The sequence below is a fragment of the Prionailurus viverrinus genome, chromosome B3 (genome assembly GCF_022837055.1).
Source record: "Prionailurus viverrinus isolate Anna chromosome B3, UM_Priviv_1.0, whole genome shotgun sequence".
Taxonomy (NCBI): domain Eukaryota; kingdom Metazoa; phylum Chordata; class Mammalia; order Carnivora; family Felidae; genus Prionailurus; species Prionailurus viverrinus.
The window spans coordinates 128,097,671-128,119,650 of NC_062566.1; the positions used below are offsets into that span (position 1 = coordinate 128,097,671).

The 21,980-nt window shown below is 38.6% G+C and overlaps 1 protein-coding gene and 1 pseudogene across 4 annotated transcripts in view; one reads left to right on the plus strand and one right to left on the minus strand.

Moving 5' to 3' along the window:
• Positions 1-1,036: 1,036 nt before the first annotated feature.
• Positions 1,037-19,877, minus strand: LOC125168144 (tripartite motif-containing protein 59-like; annotated as a pseudogene).
• The window catches only part of TTC8 (tetratricopeptide repeat domain 8), a 58,536-nt gene continuing 56,381 nt past the window's right edge, over positions 19,826-21,980 (plus strand). Inside the window, exon 1 of one of the 4 annotated variants that reach the window (XM_047863844.1) lies at positions 19,826-19,989. In XM_047863844.1, the coding sequence (XP_047719800.1) occupies positions 19,876-19,989 (114 nt within the window). In that variant the 5' untranslated portion in view covers positions 19,826-19,875. The remainder of the gene's footprint in view (positions 19,990-21,980) is intronic. The other 3 variants (XM_047863842.1, XM_047863845.1, XM_047863843.1) reach the window with 3 other exon arrangements.

Sequence of the window (21,980 nt, forward strand, 5' to 3'; positions counted from 1 at the left end):
ATACTTATGGTTCCATGGACAGAAGAGCCAACAGTCCTACCACAAGCACAATTCCAGTCCCTGTTAACAATAAGGGAACTAATCAAAGGGATTTGACTTAATAGCTACACAGACTCCCATTTAAGCCAAATTGAAGAAAAGATTAAATCATTGGTACTTTGATATTCACATAAGCAAATGGCAGAGAACTTAAGACCATTTTTAAGACAAATATAGTTAACATGGTGCCACCTAAATCAAATGAGGATGGAATATATCAACAATATATTATGCTAGTAATGTGTTTTCAGAGTTTTTATCCAAAAATAGATTTGACTGGCAAGACTAAATAAAGCACTAACCAAAAGTCAAATTTACACAAACCATAAAGTAAGATCATTATTTGAAAAGGTCATTGTTCCCTAACACGTTTCCAAAATCAATAACTTGTTAGGAATGAATGCTGATAGATTTAATGCAATGTTTATCTAAAATACATTAATGTATCATGTATGTTTGATCAGAAATATCCTTAATGTATGCAATCCCTTACTACTTTTAGACTGCTGTTTGAATTAAAACCTCTACTCACCCTCCTTGTTTTGCCCATTTAGAGGCTTCGGGCCACATCAAAATAAAGGTATATATGCACTTTAACAATTTTGCCATCTTTTAACCTAAAAGCTATGTATACATAAAGAACTGCAACAGTAACCAACCACTGCGGCATAATGCTGAAAGACGGTATCGGTACAGAAATGTTTCAAGGTCACAGGGATAAAGTCAGCCTCAATCAAATACAATGGGATAATGTATTAAATTAAGTAGTTACTAGATAATTATTCTAGTTTAGACACATTCTGTATCATTTCTAGCTCTGACACATTTTCATCTAAGAGAAGTATGGATGGTTTAACATTTCTGTGTATTTGTATTTGTTGCAACTCTGATAGTTTAGTTTGCGATTTATCCATGCTACCCTATTTCTCCCTTTAGCAATGGTTGTTAGTCTCTGCTGTACAGAATAAGCCTATTTAAACAATTCAGGTTTGAATTTTCAACGAGAAACTATTTTCCACATGAATTCCTTCAGCAAATATAAAGTGTGACATAGCATATTCTTTAAATCATGCAAATTGTTAGATAACTTTGGTAAAAAGATAGACTTCAGGTTATTATGTGTTGGTTAAAAAAGAGGATCAACATCAGTATCACTAAAATTAATGTAACTACAACGATGTTTAAAATCTTAAAAACTTCGACTTATTTTTCATCCTTATCAGGCCAGGAACATGGCATCCTCTTTGAAGAAATTTTCATTTCAGGAATGAGAAGTTTCTTAATTTGTCCAATTTCTGTTCTGCTCCAATCTTCTTTCAATATTTGGCTCATCGAGGATAAATTTCAACAGGGTGAACATCAGGAAGTGGTCTTTGTTTCAAAATCTGTACGTGTTGGCGGATATCATCAACTTTTTCAAGAAATTTCAGTGGAGACTCTTCCTGTAAAGATGTTGTCAGTGTCATCAATTCAAGCTGCTGCTCTCATATTTCTTTCATTCTTTCAATTTGTGGAGTGTATTCTTGATTAATCAGATTGCTAACTTTACCAAGATCAGCTAAGAAAAAAATGTTTTTCTGTTCTAATGTATCACTAACTCCTTAAAATACTGGAGAACAACTTCCTTATCACTTTGGACCATCTTCTCTGAATGAGATTTCTGTTCTTCCAGTTTTTGGATAAGATGAGTAAGATCTGTCCAGTGTGTGTCAGTTAACTGTTCAAGCAGTTTTTGGGGTGTATCCTTTTCTTTCAGATAGGCACTTTGAAGATCATCTATGGGATGACCATGACGTTAACCTCTGGTAAGGCAATGACCACGAACTAATTTTTTACCTAAGAGACAGTAAACATTTAATATTGTCTGTAAAGTTCGGGACAGGTAACGATATCTGGACGGACTTCTTGCTGGTACTTTTCCATAATAGCCCTTCATGCAAAATTAACAGGTAAAGATTCAATACCAGTTAGAGGAATTTCAATAATACTTCTGCAATTGGGGCACTTGAGTGGAATTCGTAAAGGTCTCCATATAAAAAAGCTCCCAGATGCCTGAAGAATGTTTTCTGAGCAATTTCTACAAAATGTATGAGAGCATGAGTACACGAGGGTCTTCAAAAATACTGTTAGCAAATGGGACATGTTAACTCATCCTCAAAATTGTGCCTTTCCTACTTTGTTGATCTTCTGGCTTAGCGACTGAATATACTTTATCTTCTCCAACTTGTTCAGATTCTTTTATTAGTATTCACGGGGAGGAAGAGACAGAGTTCCTCCACAGGCTTGAAACAGCTCTACTGAGCATTGGCACATCTTAAAACACATCCTTTCCTGAAGATTAACTTTCTTGTTGATTTTTTTTTTATCCTTTCCTATTAATTAAAAAAAAATTTTTTTTCAACGTTTATTTATTTTTGGGACAGAGAGAGACAGAGCGTGAACAGGGGAGGGGCAGAGAGAGAGGGAGACACAGAATCGGAAACAGGCTCCAGGCTCTGAGCCATCAGCCCAGAGCCTGACGCGGGGCTCGAACTCACGGACCACGAGATCGTGACCTAGCTGAAGTCGGACGCTTAACCGACTGCGCCACCCAGGCGCCCCATTTTAAAAAAAAAAAATTTTTTTTTTCAACGTTTATTTATTTTTGGGACAGAGAGAGACAGAGCATGAACAGGGGAGGGGCAGAGAGAGAGGGAGACACAGAATCGGAATAATTATTAAATATCAGATAATACCCAGTCCTGTGAGTAAAAATCTAATTATGGAGAGCGAACTTTATGAATATCTTATAATTTATGTTGATCCACATTCTAATGGCGTTGACATAGTGACAGGACTCTTGGGAGACCACAAGAGAAATAGGCCCATTTAAGTCATTATTCAGTGAGTTATCTGAGTTATTTCTTCCTTTCTTTTGATCAGGACTGGGGAAAAATTTTTAAATTAAAACTTCAAAACAAATTTGAACAATAACTTAGAACTTTAGCTGAAAAGTAGAGACATAAGCAGAGACTGGAGTGGATGACTAGACTAGACAGAATGGGGAAAGCTCTTAACATTTTGAAATTAGATGATAAACTTTATATGTGAGAAAAGCAGTGTTAACATTCTAACTTTGCTGCAGAAGTAGTTAAGTAAGTTAAGTAGTTAAGTAGTCAATTAAGAAGGCACATATGTAATATGCTCATTTCACCAAAGAGTTGTGGAACATTCCCCAGAAAAGGAATCATTTGGCTAATTAATAATCCTTCTCAAAGCAGGAATTAAATGAAAAAAAAAAGGGATTTAATTGAAATAATTCAATGGCATTGATTGATCCGTTTGTTAGACAATAAGTGACCTTGAACTGGAAGATCGAAACGAAGGCCAGCATCTCAAAAAGGTTTTAGAAAATGCTTATTATTATGTTGTTGTGGTGGTTGTTCTCAGATGTGAAGAGTAAAGGTTGTTTCAAACAATGTCGCACACACACTGGTAATACATCTACATGAAAACCTGTGCCATACAACGCGAGTCCTGGTTAGTTACACATTATCATGAGATGGGCCTTCTGGAAAAATAATAACAAACAAATAAAAAATGCGATGGGTTAAGTACTGATTTCAGAAAAAGTGACAGAAATAAAACATTCTGTACTTGGAAGAAAACAGGATGGTTCTCAACTCAATAATCATAAATTGAGGGGTTTATAGCCTTTGAACATAATATACCTTTAAGAAAAGCTTAGTAAGTGTACTGTTAAATCATTGACATCATCTGATACAATTTTTGAGCACCATTAATTTTTCTTATGATCATTCCTTCATATCCTGTGAAATACTGTGTAGACAAATTATAAAAGAGATTGACTGGCACAAAAACAGACACATAGACCAATGGAATAGAATAGAAACCCCAGAACTAGACCCACAAACGTATGGCCAACTCATCTTTGACAAAGCAGGAAAGAACATCCAATGGAAAAAAGACAGCCTCTTTAACAAATGGTGCTGGGAGAACTGGACAGCAACATGCAGAAGGTTGAAACTAGACCACTTTCTCACACCATTCACAAAAATAAACTCAAAATGGATAAAGGACCTAAATGTGAGACAGGAAACCATCAAAACCTTAGAGGAGAAAGCAGGAAAAGACCTCTCTGACCTCAGCCGTAGCAATCTCTTACTTGACACATCCCCTAAGGCAAGGGAATTAAAAGCAAAAGTGAATTACTGGGACCTTATGAAGATAAAAAGCTTCTGCACAGCAAAGGAAACAACCAACAAAACTAAAAGGCAACCAACGGAATGGGAAAAGATATTCGCAAATGACATATCGGACAAAGGGCTAGTATCCAAAATCTATAAAGAGCTCACCAAACTCCACACCCAAAAAACAAATAACCCAGTGAAGAAATGGGCAGAAAACATGAATAGACACTTCTCTAAAGAAGACATCCGGATGGCCAACAGGCACATGAAAAGATGTTCAGCGTCGCTCCTCATCAGGGAAATACAAATCAAAACCACACTCAGGTATCACCTCACGCCAGTCAGAGTGGCCAAAATGAACAAATCAGGAGACTATAGATGCTGGCGAGGATGTGGAGAAACGGGAACCCTCTTGCACTGTTGGTGGGAATGCAAATTGGTGCAGCCGCTCTGGAAAGCAGTGTGGAGGTTCCTCAGAAAATTAAAAATAGACCTACCCTATGACCCAGCAATAGCACTGCTAGGAATTTATCCAAGGGATACAGGAGCACTGATGCATAGGGCCACTTGTACCCCAATGTTCATAGCAGCACTCTCAACAATAGCCAAATTATGGAAAGAGCCTAAATGTCCATCAACTGATGAATGGATAAAGAAATTGTGGTTTATATACACAATGGAATATTACGTGGCAATGAGAAAAAATGAAATATGGCCTTTTGTAGCAACATGGATGGAACTGGAGAGTGTGATGCTAAGTGAAATAAGCCATACAGAGAAAGACAGATACCATATGGTTTCACTCTTATGTGGATCCTGAGAAACTTAACAGGAACCCATGGGGGAGGGGAAGGAAAAAAAAAAAAAGAGGTTAGAATGGGAGAGAGCCAAAGCATAAGAGACTGTTAAAAACTGAGAACAAACTGAGGGTTGATGGGGGGTGGGAGGGAGGAGAGGGTGGGTGATGGGTATTGAGGAGGGCACCTTTTGGGATGAGCACTGGGTGTTGTATGGAAACCAATTTGTCAATAAATTTCAGAAAAAAAAAAAGAGATTGACACATGATCATAGAGAGTGTCTTACTGTATGTAACAGAAACAAAACTAGATTTATGTTGTGTTTATATTTTATGTAAATAAAAATTAGTTGTCTTCCTTCCTAATAAAATTAGCAGCTTAATGTACAAGTTGATAAGTGATAGAAAAATACATGTTAGCTTTGAACCTTTCCAAATGTTCAATATTATAATGCTCTGTTGTCTTGAAATTCCGAAAATGAAAAACCTTGCATTTTCATTTTGCACGGGGAAAGTTATGTGACTAATTTTGGTGGTCAGGGATGATCACTCTAATAAGATAGCATTAGATGTAGAACATGAAGGAGGGGATGAAGCAATTCACGTGGATATCTAGGAAAAGAGCATTCTTGGCAGAGAAAAGAGTAAGTGCAAATAACCTGTTATGGCACCATGTTTGATCCACTTAAGGATTAGCATAGAAGCTCGAGTGACTCTGGTATAATAAGCTAATGTAAGGTGGCATTCGATAAGACCAGATCTTATCTAATGGGGTGGAAGAGGGGGCAGATCGTTTAGGGACTTATGAGCTAGCATTAAGAACTTTGGATTTCAAATCCAGGTGAGATGGCCAACACTGGAGGGGTTTTAAGGAAAGAAGTGACATGATCTGATTTAGGATATTTTGAAAGAGTCACTTTGGCTGCTGGGTTGAGTAGTGTCAAAGGTCCCAAGAGCCTAAAGCAGTAATTGATACAAGAGATAAGGATAGTTGGGGCAAAGTGGTTTAGTAGAGGTAGATTCTAGATCTATTTTTGAGGTAGAACTAACCGGCTTGGCTAATGAATTTGGATGTGTGTGTTTAAGAAAGAGAAGATAAGCATATATGTAAGGCTTTTGGTCTAGGCAACTGGAAAGATGGATGTACCATTTTCTGAGATTGGAATGATTTCAGAAAGAACAGGTTGGGTAGTGTTGGGAGGAACTACCATGTTTATCATCTGTTAAATCATCACATATATGTAGCCATTTCTGGCTGTTCTATTCTATTCCATCCATCTACTTGTGAACCTGTTCTAGTACCGTCTTATTTTGATTACTATAGCATCCGTGTACATTTTTTAATATCTTGTAGGGCAAGACGGTCATTATTATTATTTCTCAAAAATTTTTTTGGGGGGGACTGTTCTTCCTGATGAATGTCAGATTCAACTATTCTAGTTGTTGAAAACACCCCGAATTTATAGATTAATTTGAAGAGAACTGAAACTTTTCACTGTGTAATCTACCTATCTAGGAACATGGTATTTTTTTATTTGTTTACTTTTCTTTTCATATGCCCTTCAGTAAAATTAGTAGTGTTCTTCATGTGGGACTTCTTCACATCTTGTTGATTTTGTAGAAATGGATATTTGAATTCTAATCATGGGAGAAAAAAGAAGAGTATGAAGATATCAGCTTTGCTGCAATAACAAATGATCCAAGCATCTCAGTAGTTTACAATAACCAACATTTCTTTCCTGTTCACATTGTGTGTCAGGGTAGTTGTGGGTCAGCTACAGTGACGTGGCCTGGCTATACTTTGCTTTACATCTCTTCTCATTCTAGGTCTCAGGCTGAAGGAGCAGAGGGAAAAGAGCAAAGCCAACCACGGAAAGGCTCTTAAAGTTTTAGAGCATGTAGTATACTTTTTCTGCCCATGACCCATTGGTCACAGCAAGTCACATGGCCAGGTCCAATGTCAATGGGGGCCAACTCAGTGTTGAATCACATGGCAACAATGGGTGAGGATGTTAAATCTTCTTGCAAGGGAGGAGTGAATAAGTGGGGATAATAATATAATCTGCCATAATATCCTGAAGGAAAAGGAGTCGTGTAATGTAATTCACCACCCTACAAATGCTTAGAACTTTAGAACTTCCGGAGTGAAGTGGATAATTTTTTAGGATATTGAGGGAAGGAAGGGGAATGCCAGTGAGCATAAATATGATACTTTCACAAGAAGACAAAATATGTTCCTCCATGCACCTCTAGACATTCTCTTCTTCTCAAGGGTCAGTAGGGGTTCAAACTTCCTATAGGGGCTCCTGGGTGGCTCTGTTGATTAAGTATCTGACTTCGGCTCAGGTCATGATCTCGCAGTTGGTGAGTTCCAGCCCCGCATCAAGGCTCTGGGCTGACAGCTCAGGGGCTGGAGCCTGCTCCAGATTCTGTGTCTCCCTCTCTCTTTCCCACTCCCCTGTTCACACTCTCAAAAATAAATAACCATTAAAAAAATTGTTTGTAAAAAAAGGGCCAGTGGGGGTTCAGGGATGGGCAGTCAGGATGTAAGTGAGGGTAGGCAGTCTGCTGGGTAGATGACTCTTCTTCATTTCTCTGCTAAATTTGTCTAGTAATGAATACCATGAGGGGACTACTCTGCTATTGACTCTAACAGCAAAGAGAGGGCTAAGGCCAGAGATTATGAATAGAATGAGATAGAGTTGCAGAGGTTCTTGATTTGACAATTTTCTATGTGGTTTTATGAGAAGGTATAGACATTATGTTCAATTAAATAATTCATACTGTCAAGTGCTAATATTTATCAACGTGCTAATTAATAATTGGATCTTTAAACCTAAATAGTGACCCACAACTTGTATTATTTAGCCTAATATTATTGGAGAGAAAGCAATTTATTCAGCAAATATTTTTTGAGGACATATTATATGCCAAGCATTACCTTAGGCACTGAGGATAGAGCAAAGTATCAACTCTTGGTGCTTGCATTCTGCAGAAGAGAGGGCAGAGACATAGATGATAATGTATATGTGCATACTTATGAAATATGCCAAGGGGTGTCAGGTACTATGGAGAAAAAAGTGGCAGGGAAATGAGATGGGGCTGGTTTGTAGGAGGACCTCTTTAATGAAGTGACACGTCAGTGGGGACCTTCATGAATTGACAGAGTGAAGGACCCCTTCATTAAGTGACTGAGAGGTTATCTGGGGGAAGAATGTGGCTGTCTACAAAGATTAAGTGCAACATTGCCCCGCTAAGCCCAGTCAAAGACCAGCAAGGGGGCCAGTGTCACATGAGTGGAGTAAGCGAGTCAATAAGGGGATGAGATATGGTCAGAGAAATAACCGGGAGCTGTAGGACTTTTAGGTCTTGCTGGAGAGTTTGGATGGTGGTGTTAGAACATTCCAGAACTTAATTTTTTAAAAATGAGCAGCGTTCTAGCCACATCAAAGACACTTTCTCACTCTTTGCCCTCCTTTCATATATGTATATAATGTCCTTGGGGCTGGTCAGAGTAGAAAGCAGAGATGTAATAATACAGTGTATACTGCATTTAAAAAAAATATGTTCTTTTGGGGTGCCTGGGTGGCTCAGTCGGTTAAGTGTCTGACTTCGGCTTGGGTCATGATCTCACAGTTTGTGGGTTCAAGTCCCACATCGGGCTCCATGCTGACAGCTCAAAGCCTGGAGCCTGCTTTGGATTCTGTGTCCCCCTCTCTCTCTGCCCCTTCCCAGCTTGCACTCTGTCCCTCTGGCTCTCAAAAATAAATAAACGTTAAAAAAATTTTTTTTAAATCTGTTCTTCTATTTTGTATTTTTAAGATGTGAAGTTTATTGAAGTATAGTTGACAGACAATGTCGCACTGGTTTCAACTGTACCACATAGTGATTTGACAACTCTTTATGTTATGCTATGCTTACAAGATTAGTTACCATCTGTCCCCATACAACACTGTTACAATATCGTTGACTTTATTTCCTATGCTGTACTTTTCATCCCTCTGACTTATTCATTCATTAACTAGAAGACTGTATCTCCCACTCCCCTTCACCAATTTTACACATTCCCCTACTCCCTCCCCTCTGGCAACCATCAGTTTGTTCTCCGTATTTAGAGTCTATTTGTTTAGAGCTTTTGTTCATTTATTTGCTCATTTTGTTTTTTTAGATTCCACATATAAGTGAAATCATAAGGTATTTGTCTTTCTCTGAGTTATTTCATTTGGTATAATACCTTCTAAGTCTATCCTATTGTAAATGGCAAGATATTCTTTTTTTTTTACGGCTGAGTGATATTCCATTATATATATCTAAATATATTCACCACATTTTCTTTATCCATTCATCTATAGATGGACACTTAGGGTGCTTCCATATTTTGGCTATTATAAGTAATGCTTCAGTAAACATAGGGGTGTACATATCTTTTCATGTTAGTGTTTTTATTTTCTTTAGGTAAATATCCAGTAGTGGAATTACTGGATTACATGGTATTTCTATTTTTAATTTTTTGAGGAAACTCCATACTGTTTTCCATAGTGGCTGCACCAATTTACTGTGTTTATATTTTATATTTTAAATATTTATACTAGGATTCTCTATGTATAAATGTCATAGGATAGGTAGATTTTGCTTTGATCTTTGTCTTTTTTTTTTAGTGAAAATAATCTAGGTCTCTTTTTCTTTTCTTTTTTTTTTTTTAAGTTTATTTGTTTTCAGAGAGAGAGAGAGAGAACAAGCAGGGAAGGGGCAGAGAGAGAGAGTGGGGGACAGTGGAACGGAAGTAGGCTCTATGCTGACAGCAGTGAGCCCGATGTGGGGCTCCAACTCACGAACCACAAGATCACGACCTGAGCTTCAGTTGGAAGCTTAGTCAACTGAGCCATCCAGGAGCTCCTGGGTTTATTTTCCTTTTTTAAGTGATTTTTAAAGAATCTGTATGACCCCTTACCAATGACTGGAAATAAGGTGCTCTTTCATATCATGTTCAACTGCATGAGGACAAGATGGAGGCAGAAGTGGTTGTCTGTCACATAAATAGAATTTATACCAACAGAGTTCTAAGCCTACTTCAATTGTCGAAAATTAATTCATTCTCAGACTTTAGAATCTGATTTTCAGAGTACAAGAAGCTTGATGGAAAAAGCAATTGAATGTAATCAGCCTCTCTTTATGTGCTTGGTTTAAAATCGTTTAGGCTGTCGTATGTGATATGAATCAAAGGGACTTGATAAATATTTCTAAGAACACCTAGATGGCTCACCTGAGCAGATGTGTAATTGCGTGTGAAATTCAGACTGAAACAAGCAAATTTAGAATAAAAGGGAATATTTAATAATTGTATTTTCACTTTCTTAAGACCTTTGCCAAAATAACAGGTAATAGCTTCATTCAAGAGCCACAAGAAGAAAATAGATTTTGGTAGATGGTCAGTAATTTGGGGTTAATGTAGTGTAGCTCATGTGCAGAAATTGAGAAGCATTTTCTTTATTTTCAAGGAAGTCACTAGTTTTATAGAGCTTTTTTGATTTGGAGTTTACTATAGTAGGAGCAGAGTATTAAGAGAATATTTCCCAGTAGATTAGGAAAAATCATTATTCACGTACTTAAAATGCCAGTAATATTGGATTGTGACTAACTTCATAACTGAAAATAGTTTATCTATGAATAAAGGCTCACATAAACTCGCGGACTTGAAAAAAATGTAAAGATTTGTAAATAGAGCTACAGAAATTAAAACAGTGTTATACTTTCAAAAATATTGACCTTCATGTCAATGACCCTGAACACACAACCCAGAAACAATATTCATTCTATACTCGAATTTAGCATATAATGAAGGTAACATTTCAAATCATTGAATCAGAGGGTCCAAGAAGTTATGGAATATGAAATAAACATTAAAAAAATAAGAACTTTCCAAATAACAAAGTTTCCTAGAAAGACAATTATCTACAACTGACAAACAATAATATCTTGGCTCTTCCTTTCTGATAGCCAAACTTCTTACTTGTTTATTGCATTGCTATAATTTTCTGAATAGTATTAAATAGCAGTAGTGCTAGCATCGCTTATTCCAGATTTTACTGGGAATGCTTCTAAGGGTATATTGTTGAGTATGACATTGGTTGTGGTTTAAGGTAGGTATATTACTAGTTTACCAATAGTTGTAATCTCTTCTCCCCATCCTTGAGAGGAGAGAGTCTTTGCTCTAATAATCACTGTACCCATAGCTTAGAAAGTGCCTGGCACCGGTAGGCATTCAATAAATGCTTGGTGAATAACTAATTATCAAGAGGATTGATTGTATCAAGAAGATACGTGAAGTGTCCAAGAAATTATCTAAAAAAAAAAAAAAGGCTTATTTGAGATCTTAAGAAACATTTACCTAGTAATATTGGAATTACAGAAAAGTATTAGAAAAAATATCCACTAGCTTAAAGCGAGTGAACTTTCTGATAACTTGTATAATATTTAAGCTATCTTTAAAAATGTATAAGATCTTTAAATGGATCATTTTAGAAAATAAAAACCAAAAATCAGTCTTTACAAAATCAGACTTTTATTCCCTTTAAGGATTATCCCTTTTTAATTCTTTTTGAAAAGAAATTTCAAATTGCTTTAGGTAGACTCTATTAATATAGACTGATCTCCAAAGGCTTTGGTATTTTAATGAAAACAAGTTATTTGACACTAAGTTTTGGCATGGTTAAATTGGTTCCCTAAGCCTTTAGATAGATGCCACAATGCATATTCAAAGATTAAATTATTTATTTCAAAATATAACCATCAATTTTGAATTTGGTATAGTAGTTATTGAACTTCATTCGGCCATTCATTCACCAAGAATCTATGAAATGTCTATGCCATGCGTGCACCGTATGCTAGGCTTCTGGGAAAGGAATGAATAACATTAAAGTCTACAAGGAGACAGATATTATAGTGTAGCATAAGAAGTTTTATAAGAGGGGTACTGAGATAATCTTGCAGATAGGTCTTTGGAGAATCAGTAGAGTTCAAAATAGGGTTGAAAGTTGGCTTGGATCTATGCCAACCAGACAAAAGGCATGGGGGATGGAGATAAGACACTGCAGCTATGTGCAAAGGCACAGAATGCTTCAAGTACATCAAGTGTAGAGGGAATAGGGAGAAATTCAGTGTGACTAGAGCATCTTGTACTTTTGAAAAAATACAAGTTGCTCATCCGGTGAAGGGTGTAGGATCTTGACTCCACATAAATTCAAATCCTCGTTGTGCACAGACTCACTGGATAACTGAGCAAACAACTAAGTTCAAGTCTTAGTTCTTCTTCTGTAGAATGGGGACAATAATAGAACCAAGCTTGCAGAGTTAGTGAGGAGACTTAAGAGCATGTGTAGAACCTAATATTGTGCCCAATCCACCCAGAATAAGAGCTCAATAAATGGTAGCCATTGTTATACTGGTAAATAGATAAATCTGTTAGTGACTCCTACTTTAATATTGAATGGCATTTGCTTGTATATTCCTGGGAATGATTCATTCAATGGCTTTAAAAAAAAAAAGCTTAAATAGTAGAATAAGTCCCATACTAGTACTAATAATGAGTTCACCTTTTCAGTAGAGTCCAGGAGTATAAAAGTACCACTTCTTCCTGAGCAAAAAGACTAAAAACATGTTACCTCAAATCACATCCACTTTAGAGAAAAGTTTCTACCCCAGAATCTGTGGTTTATGCAATTGTCAGTAGTAGAACCCTATAGCTTTTTTTTTTTTTTAAGTTTATTTTTGAGAGAGAGAGTGAGAGAGCAGGGGAGGGGCAGAGAGAGAGAAGGGGGACAGAGGATCTGAAGCAGGCTCTGGCTGAAAGCAGAAAGCCTGATGTGTGGCTCTAACTCACAAACCATGAGATCGTGACCTGAGCTGAAGTTGGACACTTAACTGACTGAGCCACCCAGGCACCCCAGAGCCCTATAGCTTTAAAAAATTGAACACAGCATCTATTATATGGTGAACCACCACAAAGTATAAAACTTCTGTTAATTCAAACACATGCATGTGGCTTTGCAAATATTTTTAAATCATTTGCTTGAGTGACTGTTCCTTGAAAGAATACCTTCTATTCGTGTGTCTATTTCTTAGGTCTGATTCTCACCTCAGCTAATTACACGCAGATTTCTTTGCCTGTTCTCTCTTGACTCCACTGTAGTCAAATGGAGACAAATATTGTAAATGGGTGACTTACGGCCAAACCTGGTATTTTTATTTTTTTTATTTTTATTTTTTATTTTAGTTTTCATCGTATCTTTTCAGAATTTAACATGGTTGAACTGCTTCTTCTTTTTTGAAATTCTCTCTATAGTTTGGCTTCACGATCCCACACTCATCTGGTCTTCTTAGATCTGGTTTCTTACATGTCTGAGCATTCCTTCTTGGTATCTTTTATCTCTCCTCTTTTCATTACCTGTCTCTTAATGTTAGTAATCTGCATGGTTCTGTCTTTGGTTCTTTTCTTTTCTCATTCCACAAACTCTCCATGGGGGTAATCTCATTCTCTCCATTGCCTTTGATGAACAGATATATAATTATGTGAGTCTCAAATTTTATCTCCATCACTGAACTGTTTTCATGGCCTCTTCTGTGCATCTCTTTCCAGTAACCAACAGAACATCTCCATCCTGCTGTCCCAGAGGCAATGAAATCATTATGCCCCAGACTGAACTACTCTCATTTTTTCTCACTCCATTCCTTCTCCTTAATTCTGATCTTGGTGACTGGCCCCCCTATCCGTACACTCATGACTTGGAAACCTGAGAACTAGACTAGTTTTCTCTCTTTCCTTAGCCAAATGCCCTCCACATATCCAATCAGTGTCTGATTTTATTTCTTCGACATTTGTTTGCCTCTTGCGTCCATGCCCGTTACTTCCAGCATGTCGTACCTTAACTATGACAGGAGTATCCTAAGTGATCTTCCTACCTTCACTCTAAATCAGCCAAGTTGTTCTTATTCTCTGGTAAAATTTCCCTGGTGGTTTTTCATTGGATGTGCAAGTTCCACTATGTGATGTTCCATACTCTTGATGATCTGGCTTGAGCCCACTTTTGCTTCTTTCCTTCCACATCCTCTTTCCTGATCACATGATTTCATGTTGTGAAGCTTTCCCTGACCTGCTGACCACAAAGCTCTTTACCAACCATGGAGAAGATGTAAAATCACCCAGCCCCGTGCCTTCACTCGTACCCTTGTCCCTTCCTGGGTTTATCATGGCTCCCACCTCCTTCTATTGCACTTGTTTGTTCACCTCCATTATTCCCTCTGTATTCCTGGCATCTCATACTATGTATTCAAAAGATTTTTTTTTTTTTGCTAAAATATCAACAGATATTTATTAAGCACTTTCTCAAGAATGGGTAAAAAAGAACGACTTCCAGTTTCTTTGGTATTGTCTCAAAATACTCTTTCTCTAGGATGTAATAAATGTGTCTGACTGAAAATTGAGGCAATCCCTGGTTGCATACGTTGTTGGTTTCCATCCCAATGTGCTTCTGTGTTTTTTGAATAGACAATGTAATTATGCCTTGCCTAAATGAAATTGGCTTGATCTCTACAACCATCCCATAAAATAGTCATTCCGTCATCATCATTGTTCTCGTAGTCATCATCCTCATTCCCATTTTATATGTAGTGGGGAAATGCTATGGTGGCTTCTAAGTACACAAACTAGTGGGCTTATCCTGGAAGTCCTGAAATTGAAAGGCTCATAGACCAAAATGGCTAGTTTGTTAAATCAACTTAAAATCTACAGTGAGAAGCAAAGGGAATGGGATTGAATAGGTTAAGATATTTAGTGCAAATAGGTGAAAGGACCGCATGGCCTGTGGTTTGCTCAAAGTTCCTGTGTCCTGACTCTCTTTACATCACCTTTCTTTATCACAGATGGTGTTGTTACAAGGACCAGAGTCAAGGGCAGGCAAGAAAGTTTAGAGATGGAAGATCTGTGGTGCCAGATGTTTGCTCTATTGGAGAGAAGAAGAGGCAAATATACACAGCTACAGTTATAGCTCTGTGATAACCTTATGAGCAATGGTATGTATTTTAAGCAGAGGGCAAGTGGGCTAGAATGGATGATGCCAATGGGTGGCCAATTTGAGGTAGATAAAGCTGATCCATGCTTTATGAGTATTTAAGGCTTATTTTGCTTTCCATCTCTTTCTATCTACAAGTAAGACTCATTTTTTCATTCTCTTAATGTGTTTAACACATAAATGTCTATTCTATGTTTAGCATGTCCTATAGGTCTATGACATACTTACTATCTATAGTTAACATTTCTTATGAGTTTCATCCATCATGTGTGTTTTTCTAGTCCTTTAATGCAGAAACAAAAATTCTTAAAGAACATTTACATTATGGATGAAGGACATATCTGAGGCATAGGACTATTAAGCCACTTGCCCACGATCCCCACATTTAGTGCATGGGAGAGTCAGGGGTTCAAATATAGGAAATGTAGCACCAGAGCCGACTTCTTAACTACCATCCTATATTGATTCCTAATTTGCCTGAGAAAACACAGCCAGTAAGTCTGACCTCAAATTCAATGCTCTTTCCCCTAACTACTCTTTATTCTAAGTATCTTTGTGGCTGGAGACCTGTCTTGTTCCTCTCTGCTGTTCTTATCACCAAGCATAGGGCCTACACAAATAAATACTTGTTGACTAAGAGAAGATCCCAGTTTAACTGCTTTTCTTTTGGGTTAACGTTAAATGGCCTGAATAATACCAATGTAACATTTAAGAAAAGTTAACTTTTGACAATTAAAGTTACATATCTATAGTATTTGACTTTAAACAGAATTAACCTAAAGGGATATGTAGTTGCTGGAGAGCAAAAGATAAGGATCCAGGAACTGAGATCTAGCTCTGATTGTGAAACTGACCCTTTCTTTCAAAGGGATTAAGTTGTTTCTCTGTGCTTCATTTTCCTCAGTTTGAAAATGGCCCTAGTAAGTCCTATCTACCCTTTTCACTAGGAGCTGTTACATTTACTATTCTTCCTGTTACTAGCATGCCATTTAAAAAAGTGGTTTCTGGAGTGCCTGGTTGGCTTTAGTCAGTCAAGTGTCTGACTTCAGCTCAGGTCATGATCTCACAGGTTTGTGGGTTTGAGCCCTGAGTCGGGCTCTGTGCTCACAGTTCAGAGCCCAGAGCTACTTCGGATTCTGTGTCTCCCTCTCTCTCTCTGCCCTTCCCCCACTTGTGCACGCGTTCTGTCTTTCTCTCTCAAAAATAAATAAGTAAACATTAAAAAATGGTTTCTGCATTATGGATTAGAAATTATAAAAAATGTAATAAAGTCTATCTACACATTCACATAATCAATTAACATTTACACAATTAAAAATTTACACAATTTATAATCTTTTAAAGGCTCAGTTTATGCTACATTTAGACGTGCTTCACATCCTGCAATTTGCTAAGTATTCTACAATTTTCCACAGCCGTTTGACTTTTCTTTTTTTAAATTTTTTTATGTTTATTTGTTTTTGAGAGAGAGAGAGAGAGTGCGTGCAAGCAGGGAGGGGCAGAGAGAGAGGGAGACACAGAATCCAAAGCAGGCTCTAGGCTCTGAGCTGTCTACAGAGTCTGACGTGGGGCTCAAACTCGCAAACTGAGACATCATGACCTGAGTCGTAGTCGGACACTTTAACTGACTGAGCCACCCAGGCGCCCCTCCATTTGACTTTTCTAAAAGGAAAAAAAAAATTAACAGCCTTCTGAAAGAAGCTAATATGAATTATTATGGTCCTAAAATATTTTTAATGCCTCTTTTTTGTTCCATACTTATATGTCTCTTTATTTTTACCACTTATAAAAATCTTGTTCTTGTCTAGGAAGTTGGCAATAATCTCAATATATGCAAGACCATGTGGAACTCAACATGATAGTTGTTCAACCCTGGCTGCCTAGTAGAATTAACCAGGAAACTTAAAAAGAAAAACAAAAAACTGATGTTTTAGCTCTACATCAAGCTATTTAAATCAGAATCTTGAAGGATGGAATTTGAGTATCTGTATTTTTAAAAGTTTTCCAGATATTCTACAAAATCCAGATATTCTACAAAGTACTCTTGAAAACTGTCAAGGTCATCGTAAACAAGGAAAGCCTGAGAAACTGCCACAGACCAGAGGAAGGAGACATACTGTTGCATCCACACGATTCCTGAAACAGAATGCTATGGGCACCAGTGACAGTCACAACAAAGTTTATTGCAATGAGAGGCAAGGCAGACGGATCAGGCCTGACACTCTCGACCAGAGTGCGCCCTGAACAGCCGGTGTACAGAGTTCTTATAGCCCACCACATCGTCTTATCATCACCTGGGAACAGAACAAAGAAATAGTTTCCAGATGGGGGTGGAAACAGTTCCGACATGCCTTTGCCCCAATCCAATCAAACACTAATCCAGTTGATTTTCCTTGAACTTTTGTTCCCTTGATTGATAGGATAAGGCTGGTATCTCTTAACCCACAGTGTTAAAACAAAGCTGTTATTTCTCAAGGCTACAGGTTAGCCCTAACACTACAATTTAACCCTTACATTACTAATTCAGTGTAATAAGGTATCCAAAGTGGGATCCTAGAATGGAAAAAGGATATCAGGGGAAAATTATTGAAATCCATACATACCATGGAGTTAATAGCAACATGTCAATATTGGTGCCTTCATTGTGACATATGTACTGTACTAACATAAAATGTTAACAATAGGAGAAAGTGGGTGAGGAGTATATGGGAACTCTCTGTACACTCTTTACAACTTTTTCACAAATCTAAATCTGGTCTAAAATAAAAATTTTATTTAAAAATCTGTCTAATATGGAGCTGGAGTTGAGACTCACTTACATAGCAACATTGTATCTGAAAACAAAAAGTCTTTTGAAATATTGAGCCCAATTGCAATTGCCAGCATGTGTAGTCCTACAACCCGACTCTCAGAAACAATAGGCTATTGTCTTAGGACAGAATACATTTCTAGAAGCACTTTGAGGGACACAAAAATGGACTAATTACAATAAACATAACTGTAATAATCAAAACCTGGATAGGTGCACCTGGGTGGCTCAGTTGGTTGAGCATCTGACTCTTGATTTTGGCTCTGGTCATGATCTCATGGTTAGTGGGCTTGAGCCCCGCATAGGGCTCTGCTCTGACAGTACAAAGCTTGCTTGGAATTCTCTCTCTCCCTGTCTCTCTCTGTCCCTTCCTCACTCATGCTCTCTCTCTCCTTCTCAAAATAAATAAACATTTTTTAAAAAAGAAAAAACCCTGATTACTATTTGCTTCTAAAAAGCAAAAATTCAAGAAATACAAGAAATACTGCTTAGTAAGGAGAAGAAAACTACTCCCAACCCATTAGTCAGGTTAGAAAGGTAGTTTTATTTTGATATTTATGAAATATATAAATATTGGGATTAAATATAATGTCTGCATTATGGTACCCTAGTGGTTTGAGAAAACTGTGAGTGATTTATTTTTGCTAAGAGTTGTTGTTTCTTTTTTTTTTTAATATTTTTTTTAACATTTATTTATTTTTGAGACAGAGAGAGACAGAGCATGAACGGGGGAGGGGCAGAGAGAGAGAGAGGGAGACACAGAATCGGAAGCAGGCTCCAGGCTCTGAGCCATCCGCCCAGAGCCCCACGCAGGGCTCGAGCTCACGGACCGCGAGATCGTGACCTGGCTGAAGTCGGACGCTCAACCGACTGAGCCACCCAGGAGCCCCAAGAGTTGTTGTTTCTTATCTGTAAAAGGAGATTTAGACCTGACCAGAAAGTTCTTCAGTATTAAGTTATTTTTCCTCTCTTGCCTCTCCCACTGTGGTAGGAAGGAAGCAAGGAAAAAAGATACCCTTCGTAACGAAGTCTACCTAGATTTAGCCCAGTCACACTTCTTTTTTCATATCCGTGTAAGTCTCTAGAGAGAAGTCAGAATTGTGCCTAAAGAAATCATTCCGCACAAGTAAGCATTTGACAAACAGCAATTGGTTGGAGATGGCATTTCAAAAAGCTCCTTTTTAAAATTTTGTGTTATGTTATTTTGCTTGTAAAAAAGTCACCAATTTGTAATCCAGAATCCTTATGCATTGTATAATAGCGGCATTAACAGCCTATCTGTAACAGCCTAATCTGTAGCCCAGATTACAGTCCCGCTCCCTAACTTCATGCGACTTTGGGTGAATAATTTCTCTTTGAGCCGATCTCAGTTTTTCATCTGTAAAATGCCTCGATAGGACTAAGCAGTATCCAATACCCCTTTCTATTCGAACACTGAGATTTGTTGAGGGCTTTTAGAATCCTTGGGTTCTGGTGGGCAGTATGGTATTGAAGAAACTGGTCTCATGTTTGTGTTTCTAGAATTGGAAGGATAAATGATAGGGGCAGGTAAGCGTGCAAGGAAGAGTAGGACACCCGTTGTAGGGTCAACACCTGGGATTTTTCTCAGACTGGCAGAGGAAGCAGAGCGTTTCGCTGCTAGGCAACCGGTCCTCCTTTGGGAGGGTGGAGGACCCCAGTCGGAGGTGTCTAAGTCACTACCTCTTAATTTAGTCATGGTGCCTTCTTCTCGAGGTTAATGAAATATGTATCTTTTAAAAGTACACACTTTCTGCAGCCAAGGTTTGACAAGCCTCGTAGCTGAGTTCGACTCGTGGTGGGTTTTCTTTTTCCTGTTCTCAGGCGCGATGCGGGCACCTCTCAGGCTAGGCCCCTGCCTCCGCGCGTTGCCGGGCAGAGCTGGACGCCTCTTGCTCCTCGACCCCGCCCCCCCAGGCCCCGGCCCGGGTCCTTCGCGGGCCGCCCTCGGCCGCCATGGGCTCGGAGATGGAGCCGCTGCTCCTGGCCTGGAGCTATTTTAGGCGCAGGAAGTTCCAGCTCTGCGCCGATCTGTGCACGCAGATGCTGGAGAAGTCCCCTTATGACCAGGTACCGGCCGGATCCCGTCAGCCCTGTGGATCCCGGCGAGAGGCAGAGGGCCCTGGGGGGTTCCGGGGCCGCCCCGTGGGGGCTCCGGGGTGAAAGGCCCGGGACGAAGTTGATCGTGTGGTCAGCACAGGCATCTGGCGCGAGATCCCCTAGAGCCGTGACCGGCACCTCCCCGCCGGCGGCGTCCCCGCGTCCCCACGGAACCCCCGAGTGCTGTCCCAGAACCGCCCCCTCCTCAAACTTCAGTAGCCCCTTTCCTTTATGCGTCCCTTGAAGGAACACTTAAAAGTCCCGAATTTCACTTTGGTGCAGAACTTTGATGATTCGTTTATACTTTCATATGGATGGGCTCTTAAGTTCTCTGCGTGTGCGTTATTAATTTCTAAAACAATTATGTATAAAGATCTGTAACTTCTCACCTCTTGTTGAAATAGTTGCCTTGTTGTTGTTGTTGTTGTTGTTGTTGTTGTTGTTTGGATCAAACGTTGTGATCCTCCCACTTCATGTGAAGATTGTTGCCCAGGAGTGAAGGAGGCTTTGATTCTCGGACATGAGTGCAATTTGAGGCAGGTAATGCAAAGTTAGAGAAATGAGAATCTAGGAGGGGAAGAGATACATTTACTATTAGGAGGGAGGGATGGGAAAAGAGTTTCCCTGAAAGAAGGAATGATGGCATTGATTAAAAGACCTTAAATAAACTACAGTGCTAGTTTAGTTTTGTTCTCTTAAACGAAGTGAGAGATTAAATCAAGAGAGTGAGGATGGCCATGTACTGTGTGTGAGAGGAACAACACCGGTGGCAGGTAGTTCCTGGAGAAAAAGGGAGAAGAGGAGCAGAGCTGTGGCAGTTTGTCAGTGCTTCTAGTAAAAGCTGGTTTCCCAGCTTTTCCTTTAGTAGTGTTGCCTTGGAGATATTAGGGAAAAAAAAAAAAAAAGGAGAATTGAGGGGAGTTACATAAGTGGAGGCCTATGTGTGAATACTGTTAATAGGCTCTGCCTTGTTGCATGTGAGCAAGTGGATGACAGATAACCTGTTGAGGTGAACATACAGACTTTCAGATAGGTAGAACATCTCTCCTGTAACAATCCATGTTAGTGACAATGCTAAGCTCGATTCTTTTGGGTTAGTTCGTGTTCATTAATAGGACTGTGTTTCCACAGGGAAGCATTTTTCCAAGCGTGTTTCTTGGCACAGTTAGTCCCACAGGTGGTACTCAAAACAAAACAAAACAAACAAACAAACAAAAAACAAGGTTCCAGATTCCACAATCAACTATGTCTGGGAACTGTTACAGTACATTGACCCCTTTTCATTTTGTACAACAAAAGTCTGTTAAAACCCTACGATGTACCGGGCACTGCTCTAGGCACAATGGTTTGCAACAGCTTTACATGCTGTTTCTGTTTTTCCATTAATTTAGGGTAGTTTCCATTCTGTGTTCCACAGAGCTGTTGCCCAAGAGCTGCTTAGTGAATTCATCTGGGAACAGTATATTTCCTAGTTGAAGATTCAAGATTCATACAAAAGCCTCTGGGTTCTGAAGAAAAGAAATGTAATTTTGGCAATACAATAGTTCTGAAACTTATTTGACCTCTGCTACTCTTTTGGCAGTGGGCAAGGGTCGGGTATCTTCATTGTTACCATACTAGGGAGATGTAGTCTCATAGTGAAATGTTATAAGCAAAGGAGCAGTGTTTTTATTAATGGTTAAGATCCTATACTCTTAATAACATATAATCATAGCACATTCAGTACAGTACTGTGCCTGTGAATTCAGATTTAGTTTGTGCTAGGCACTGTGAGCAGGATTTTATGTGTGTTCAGCCAAATGGCCTTTGTTGAGTGCTTACTGCTTACTAAGTTGTGTAAATTATGGGTGTTTCTATGCTTAGAATAACCTTGCAAAATAGGTAACAAAAATAGTAGCTAACATTTACTGAGTATTTACTCTATGTCAGGCTTGGTTCGGAGGGTTTTAGAAGTCATCTCA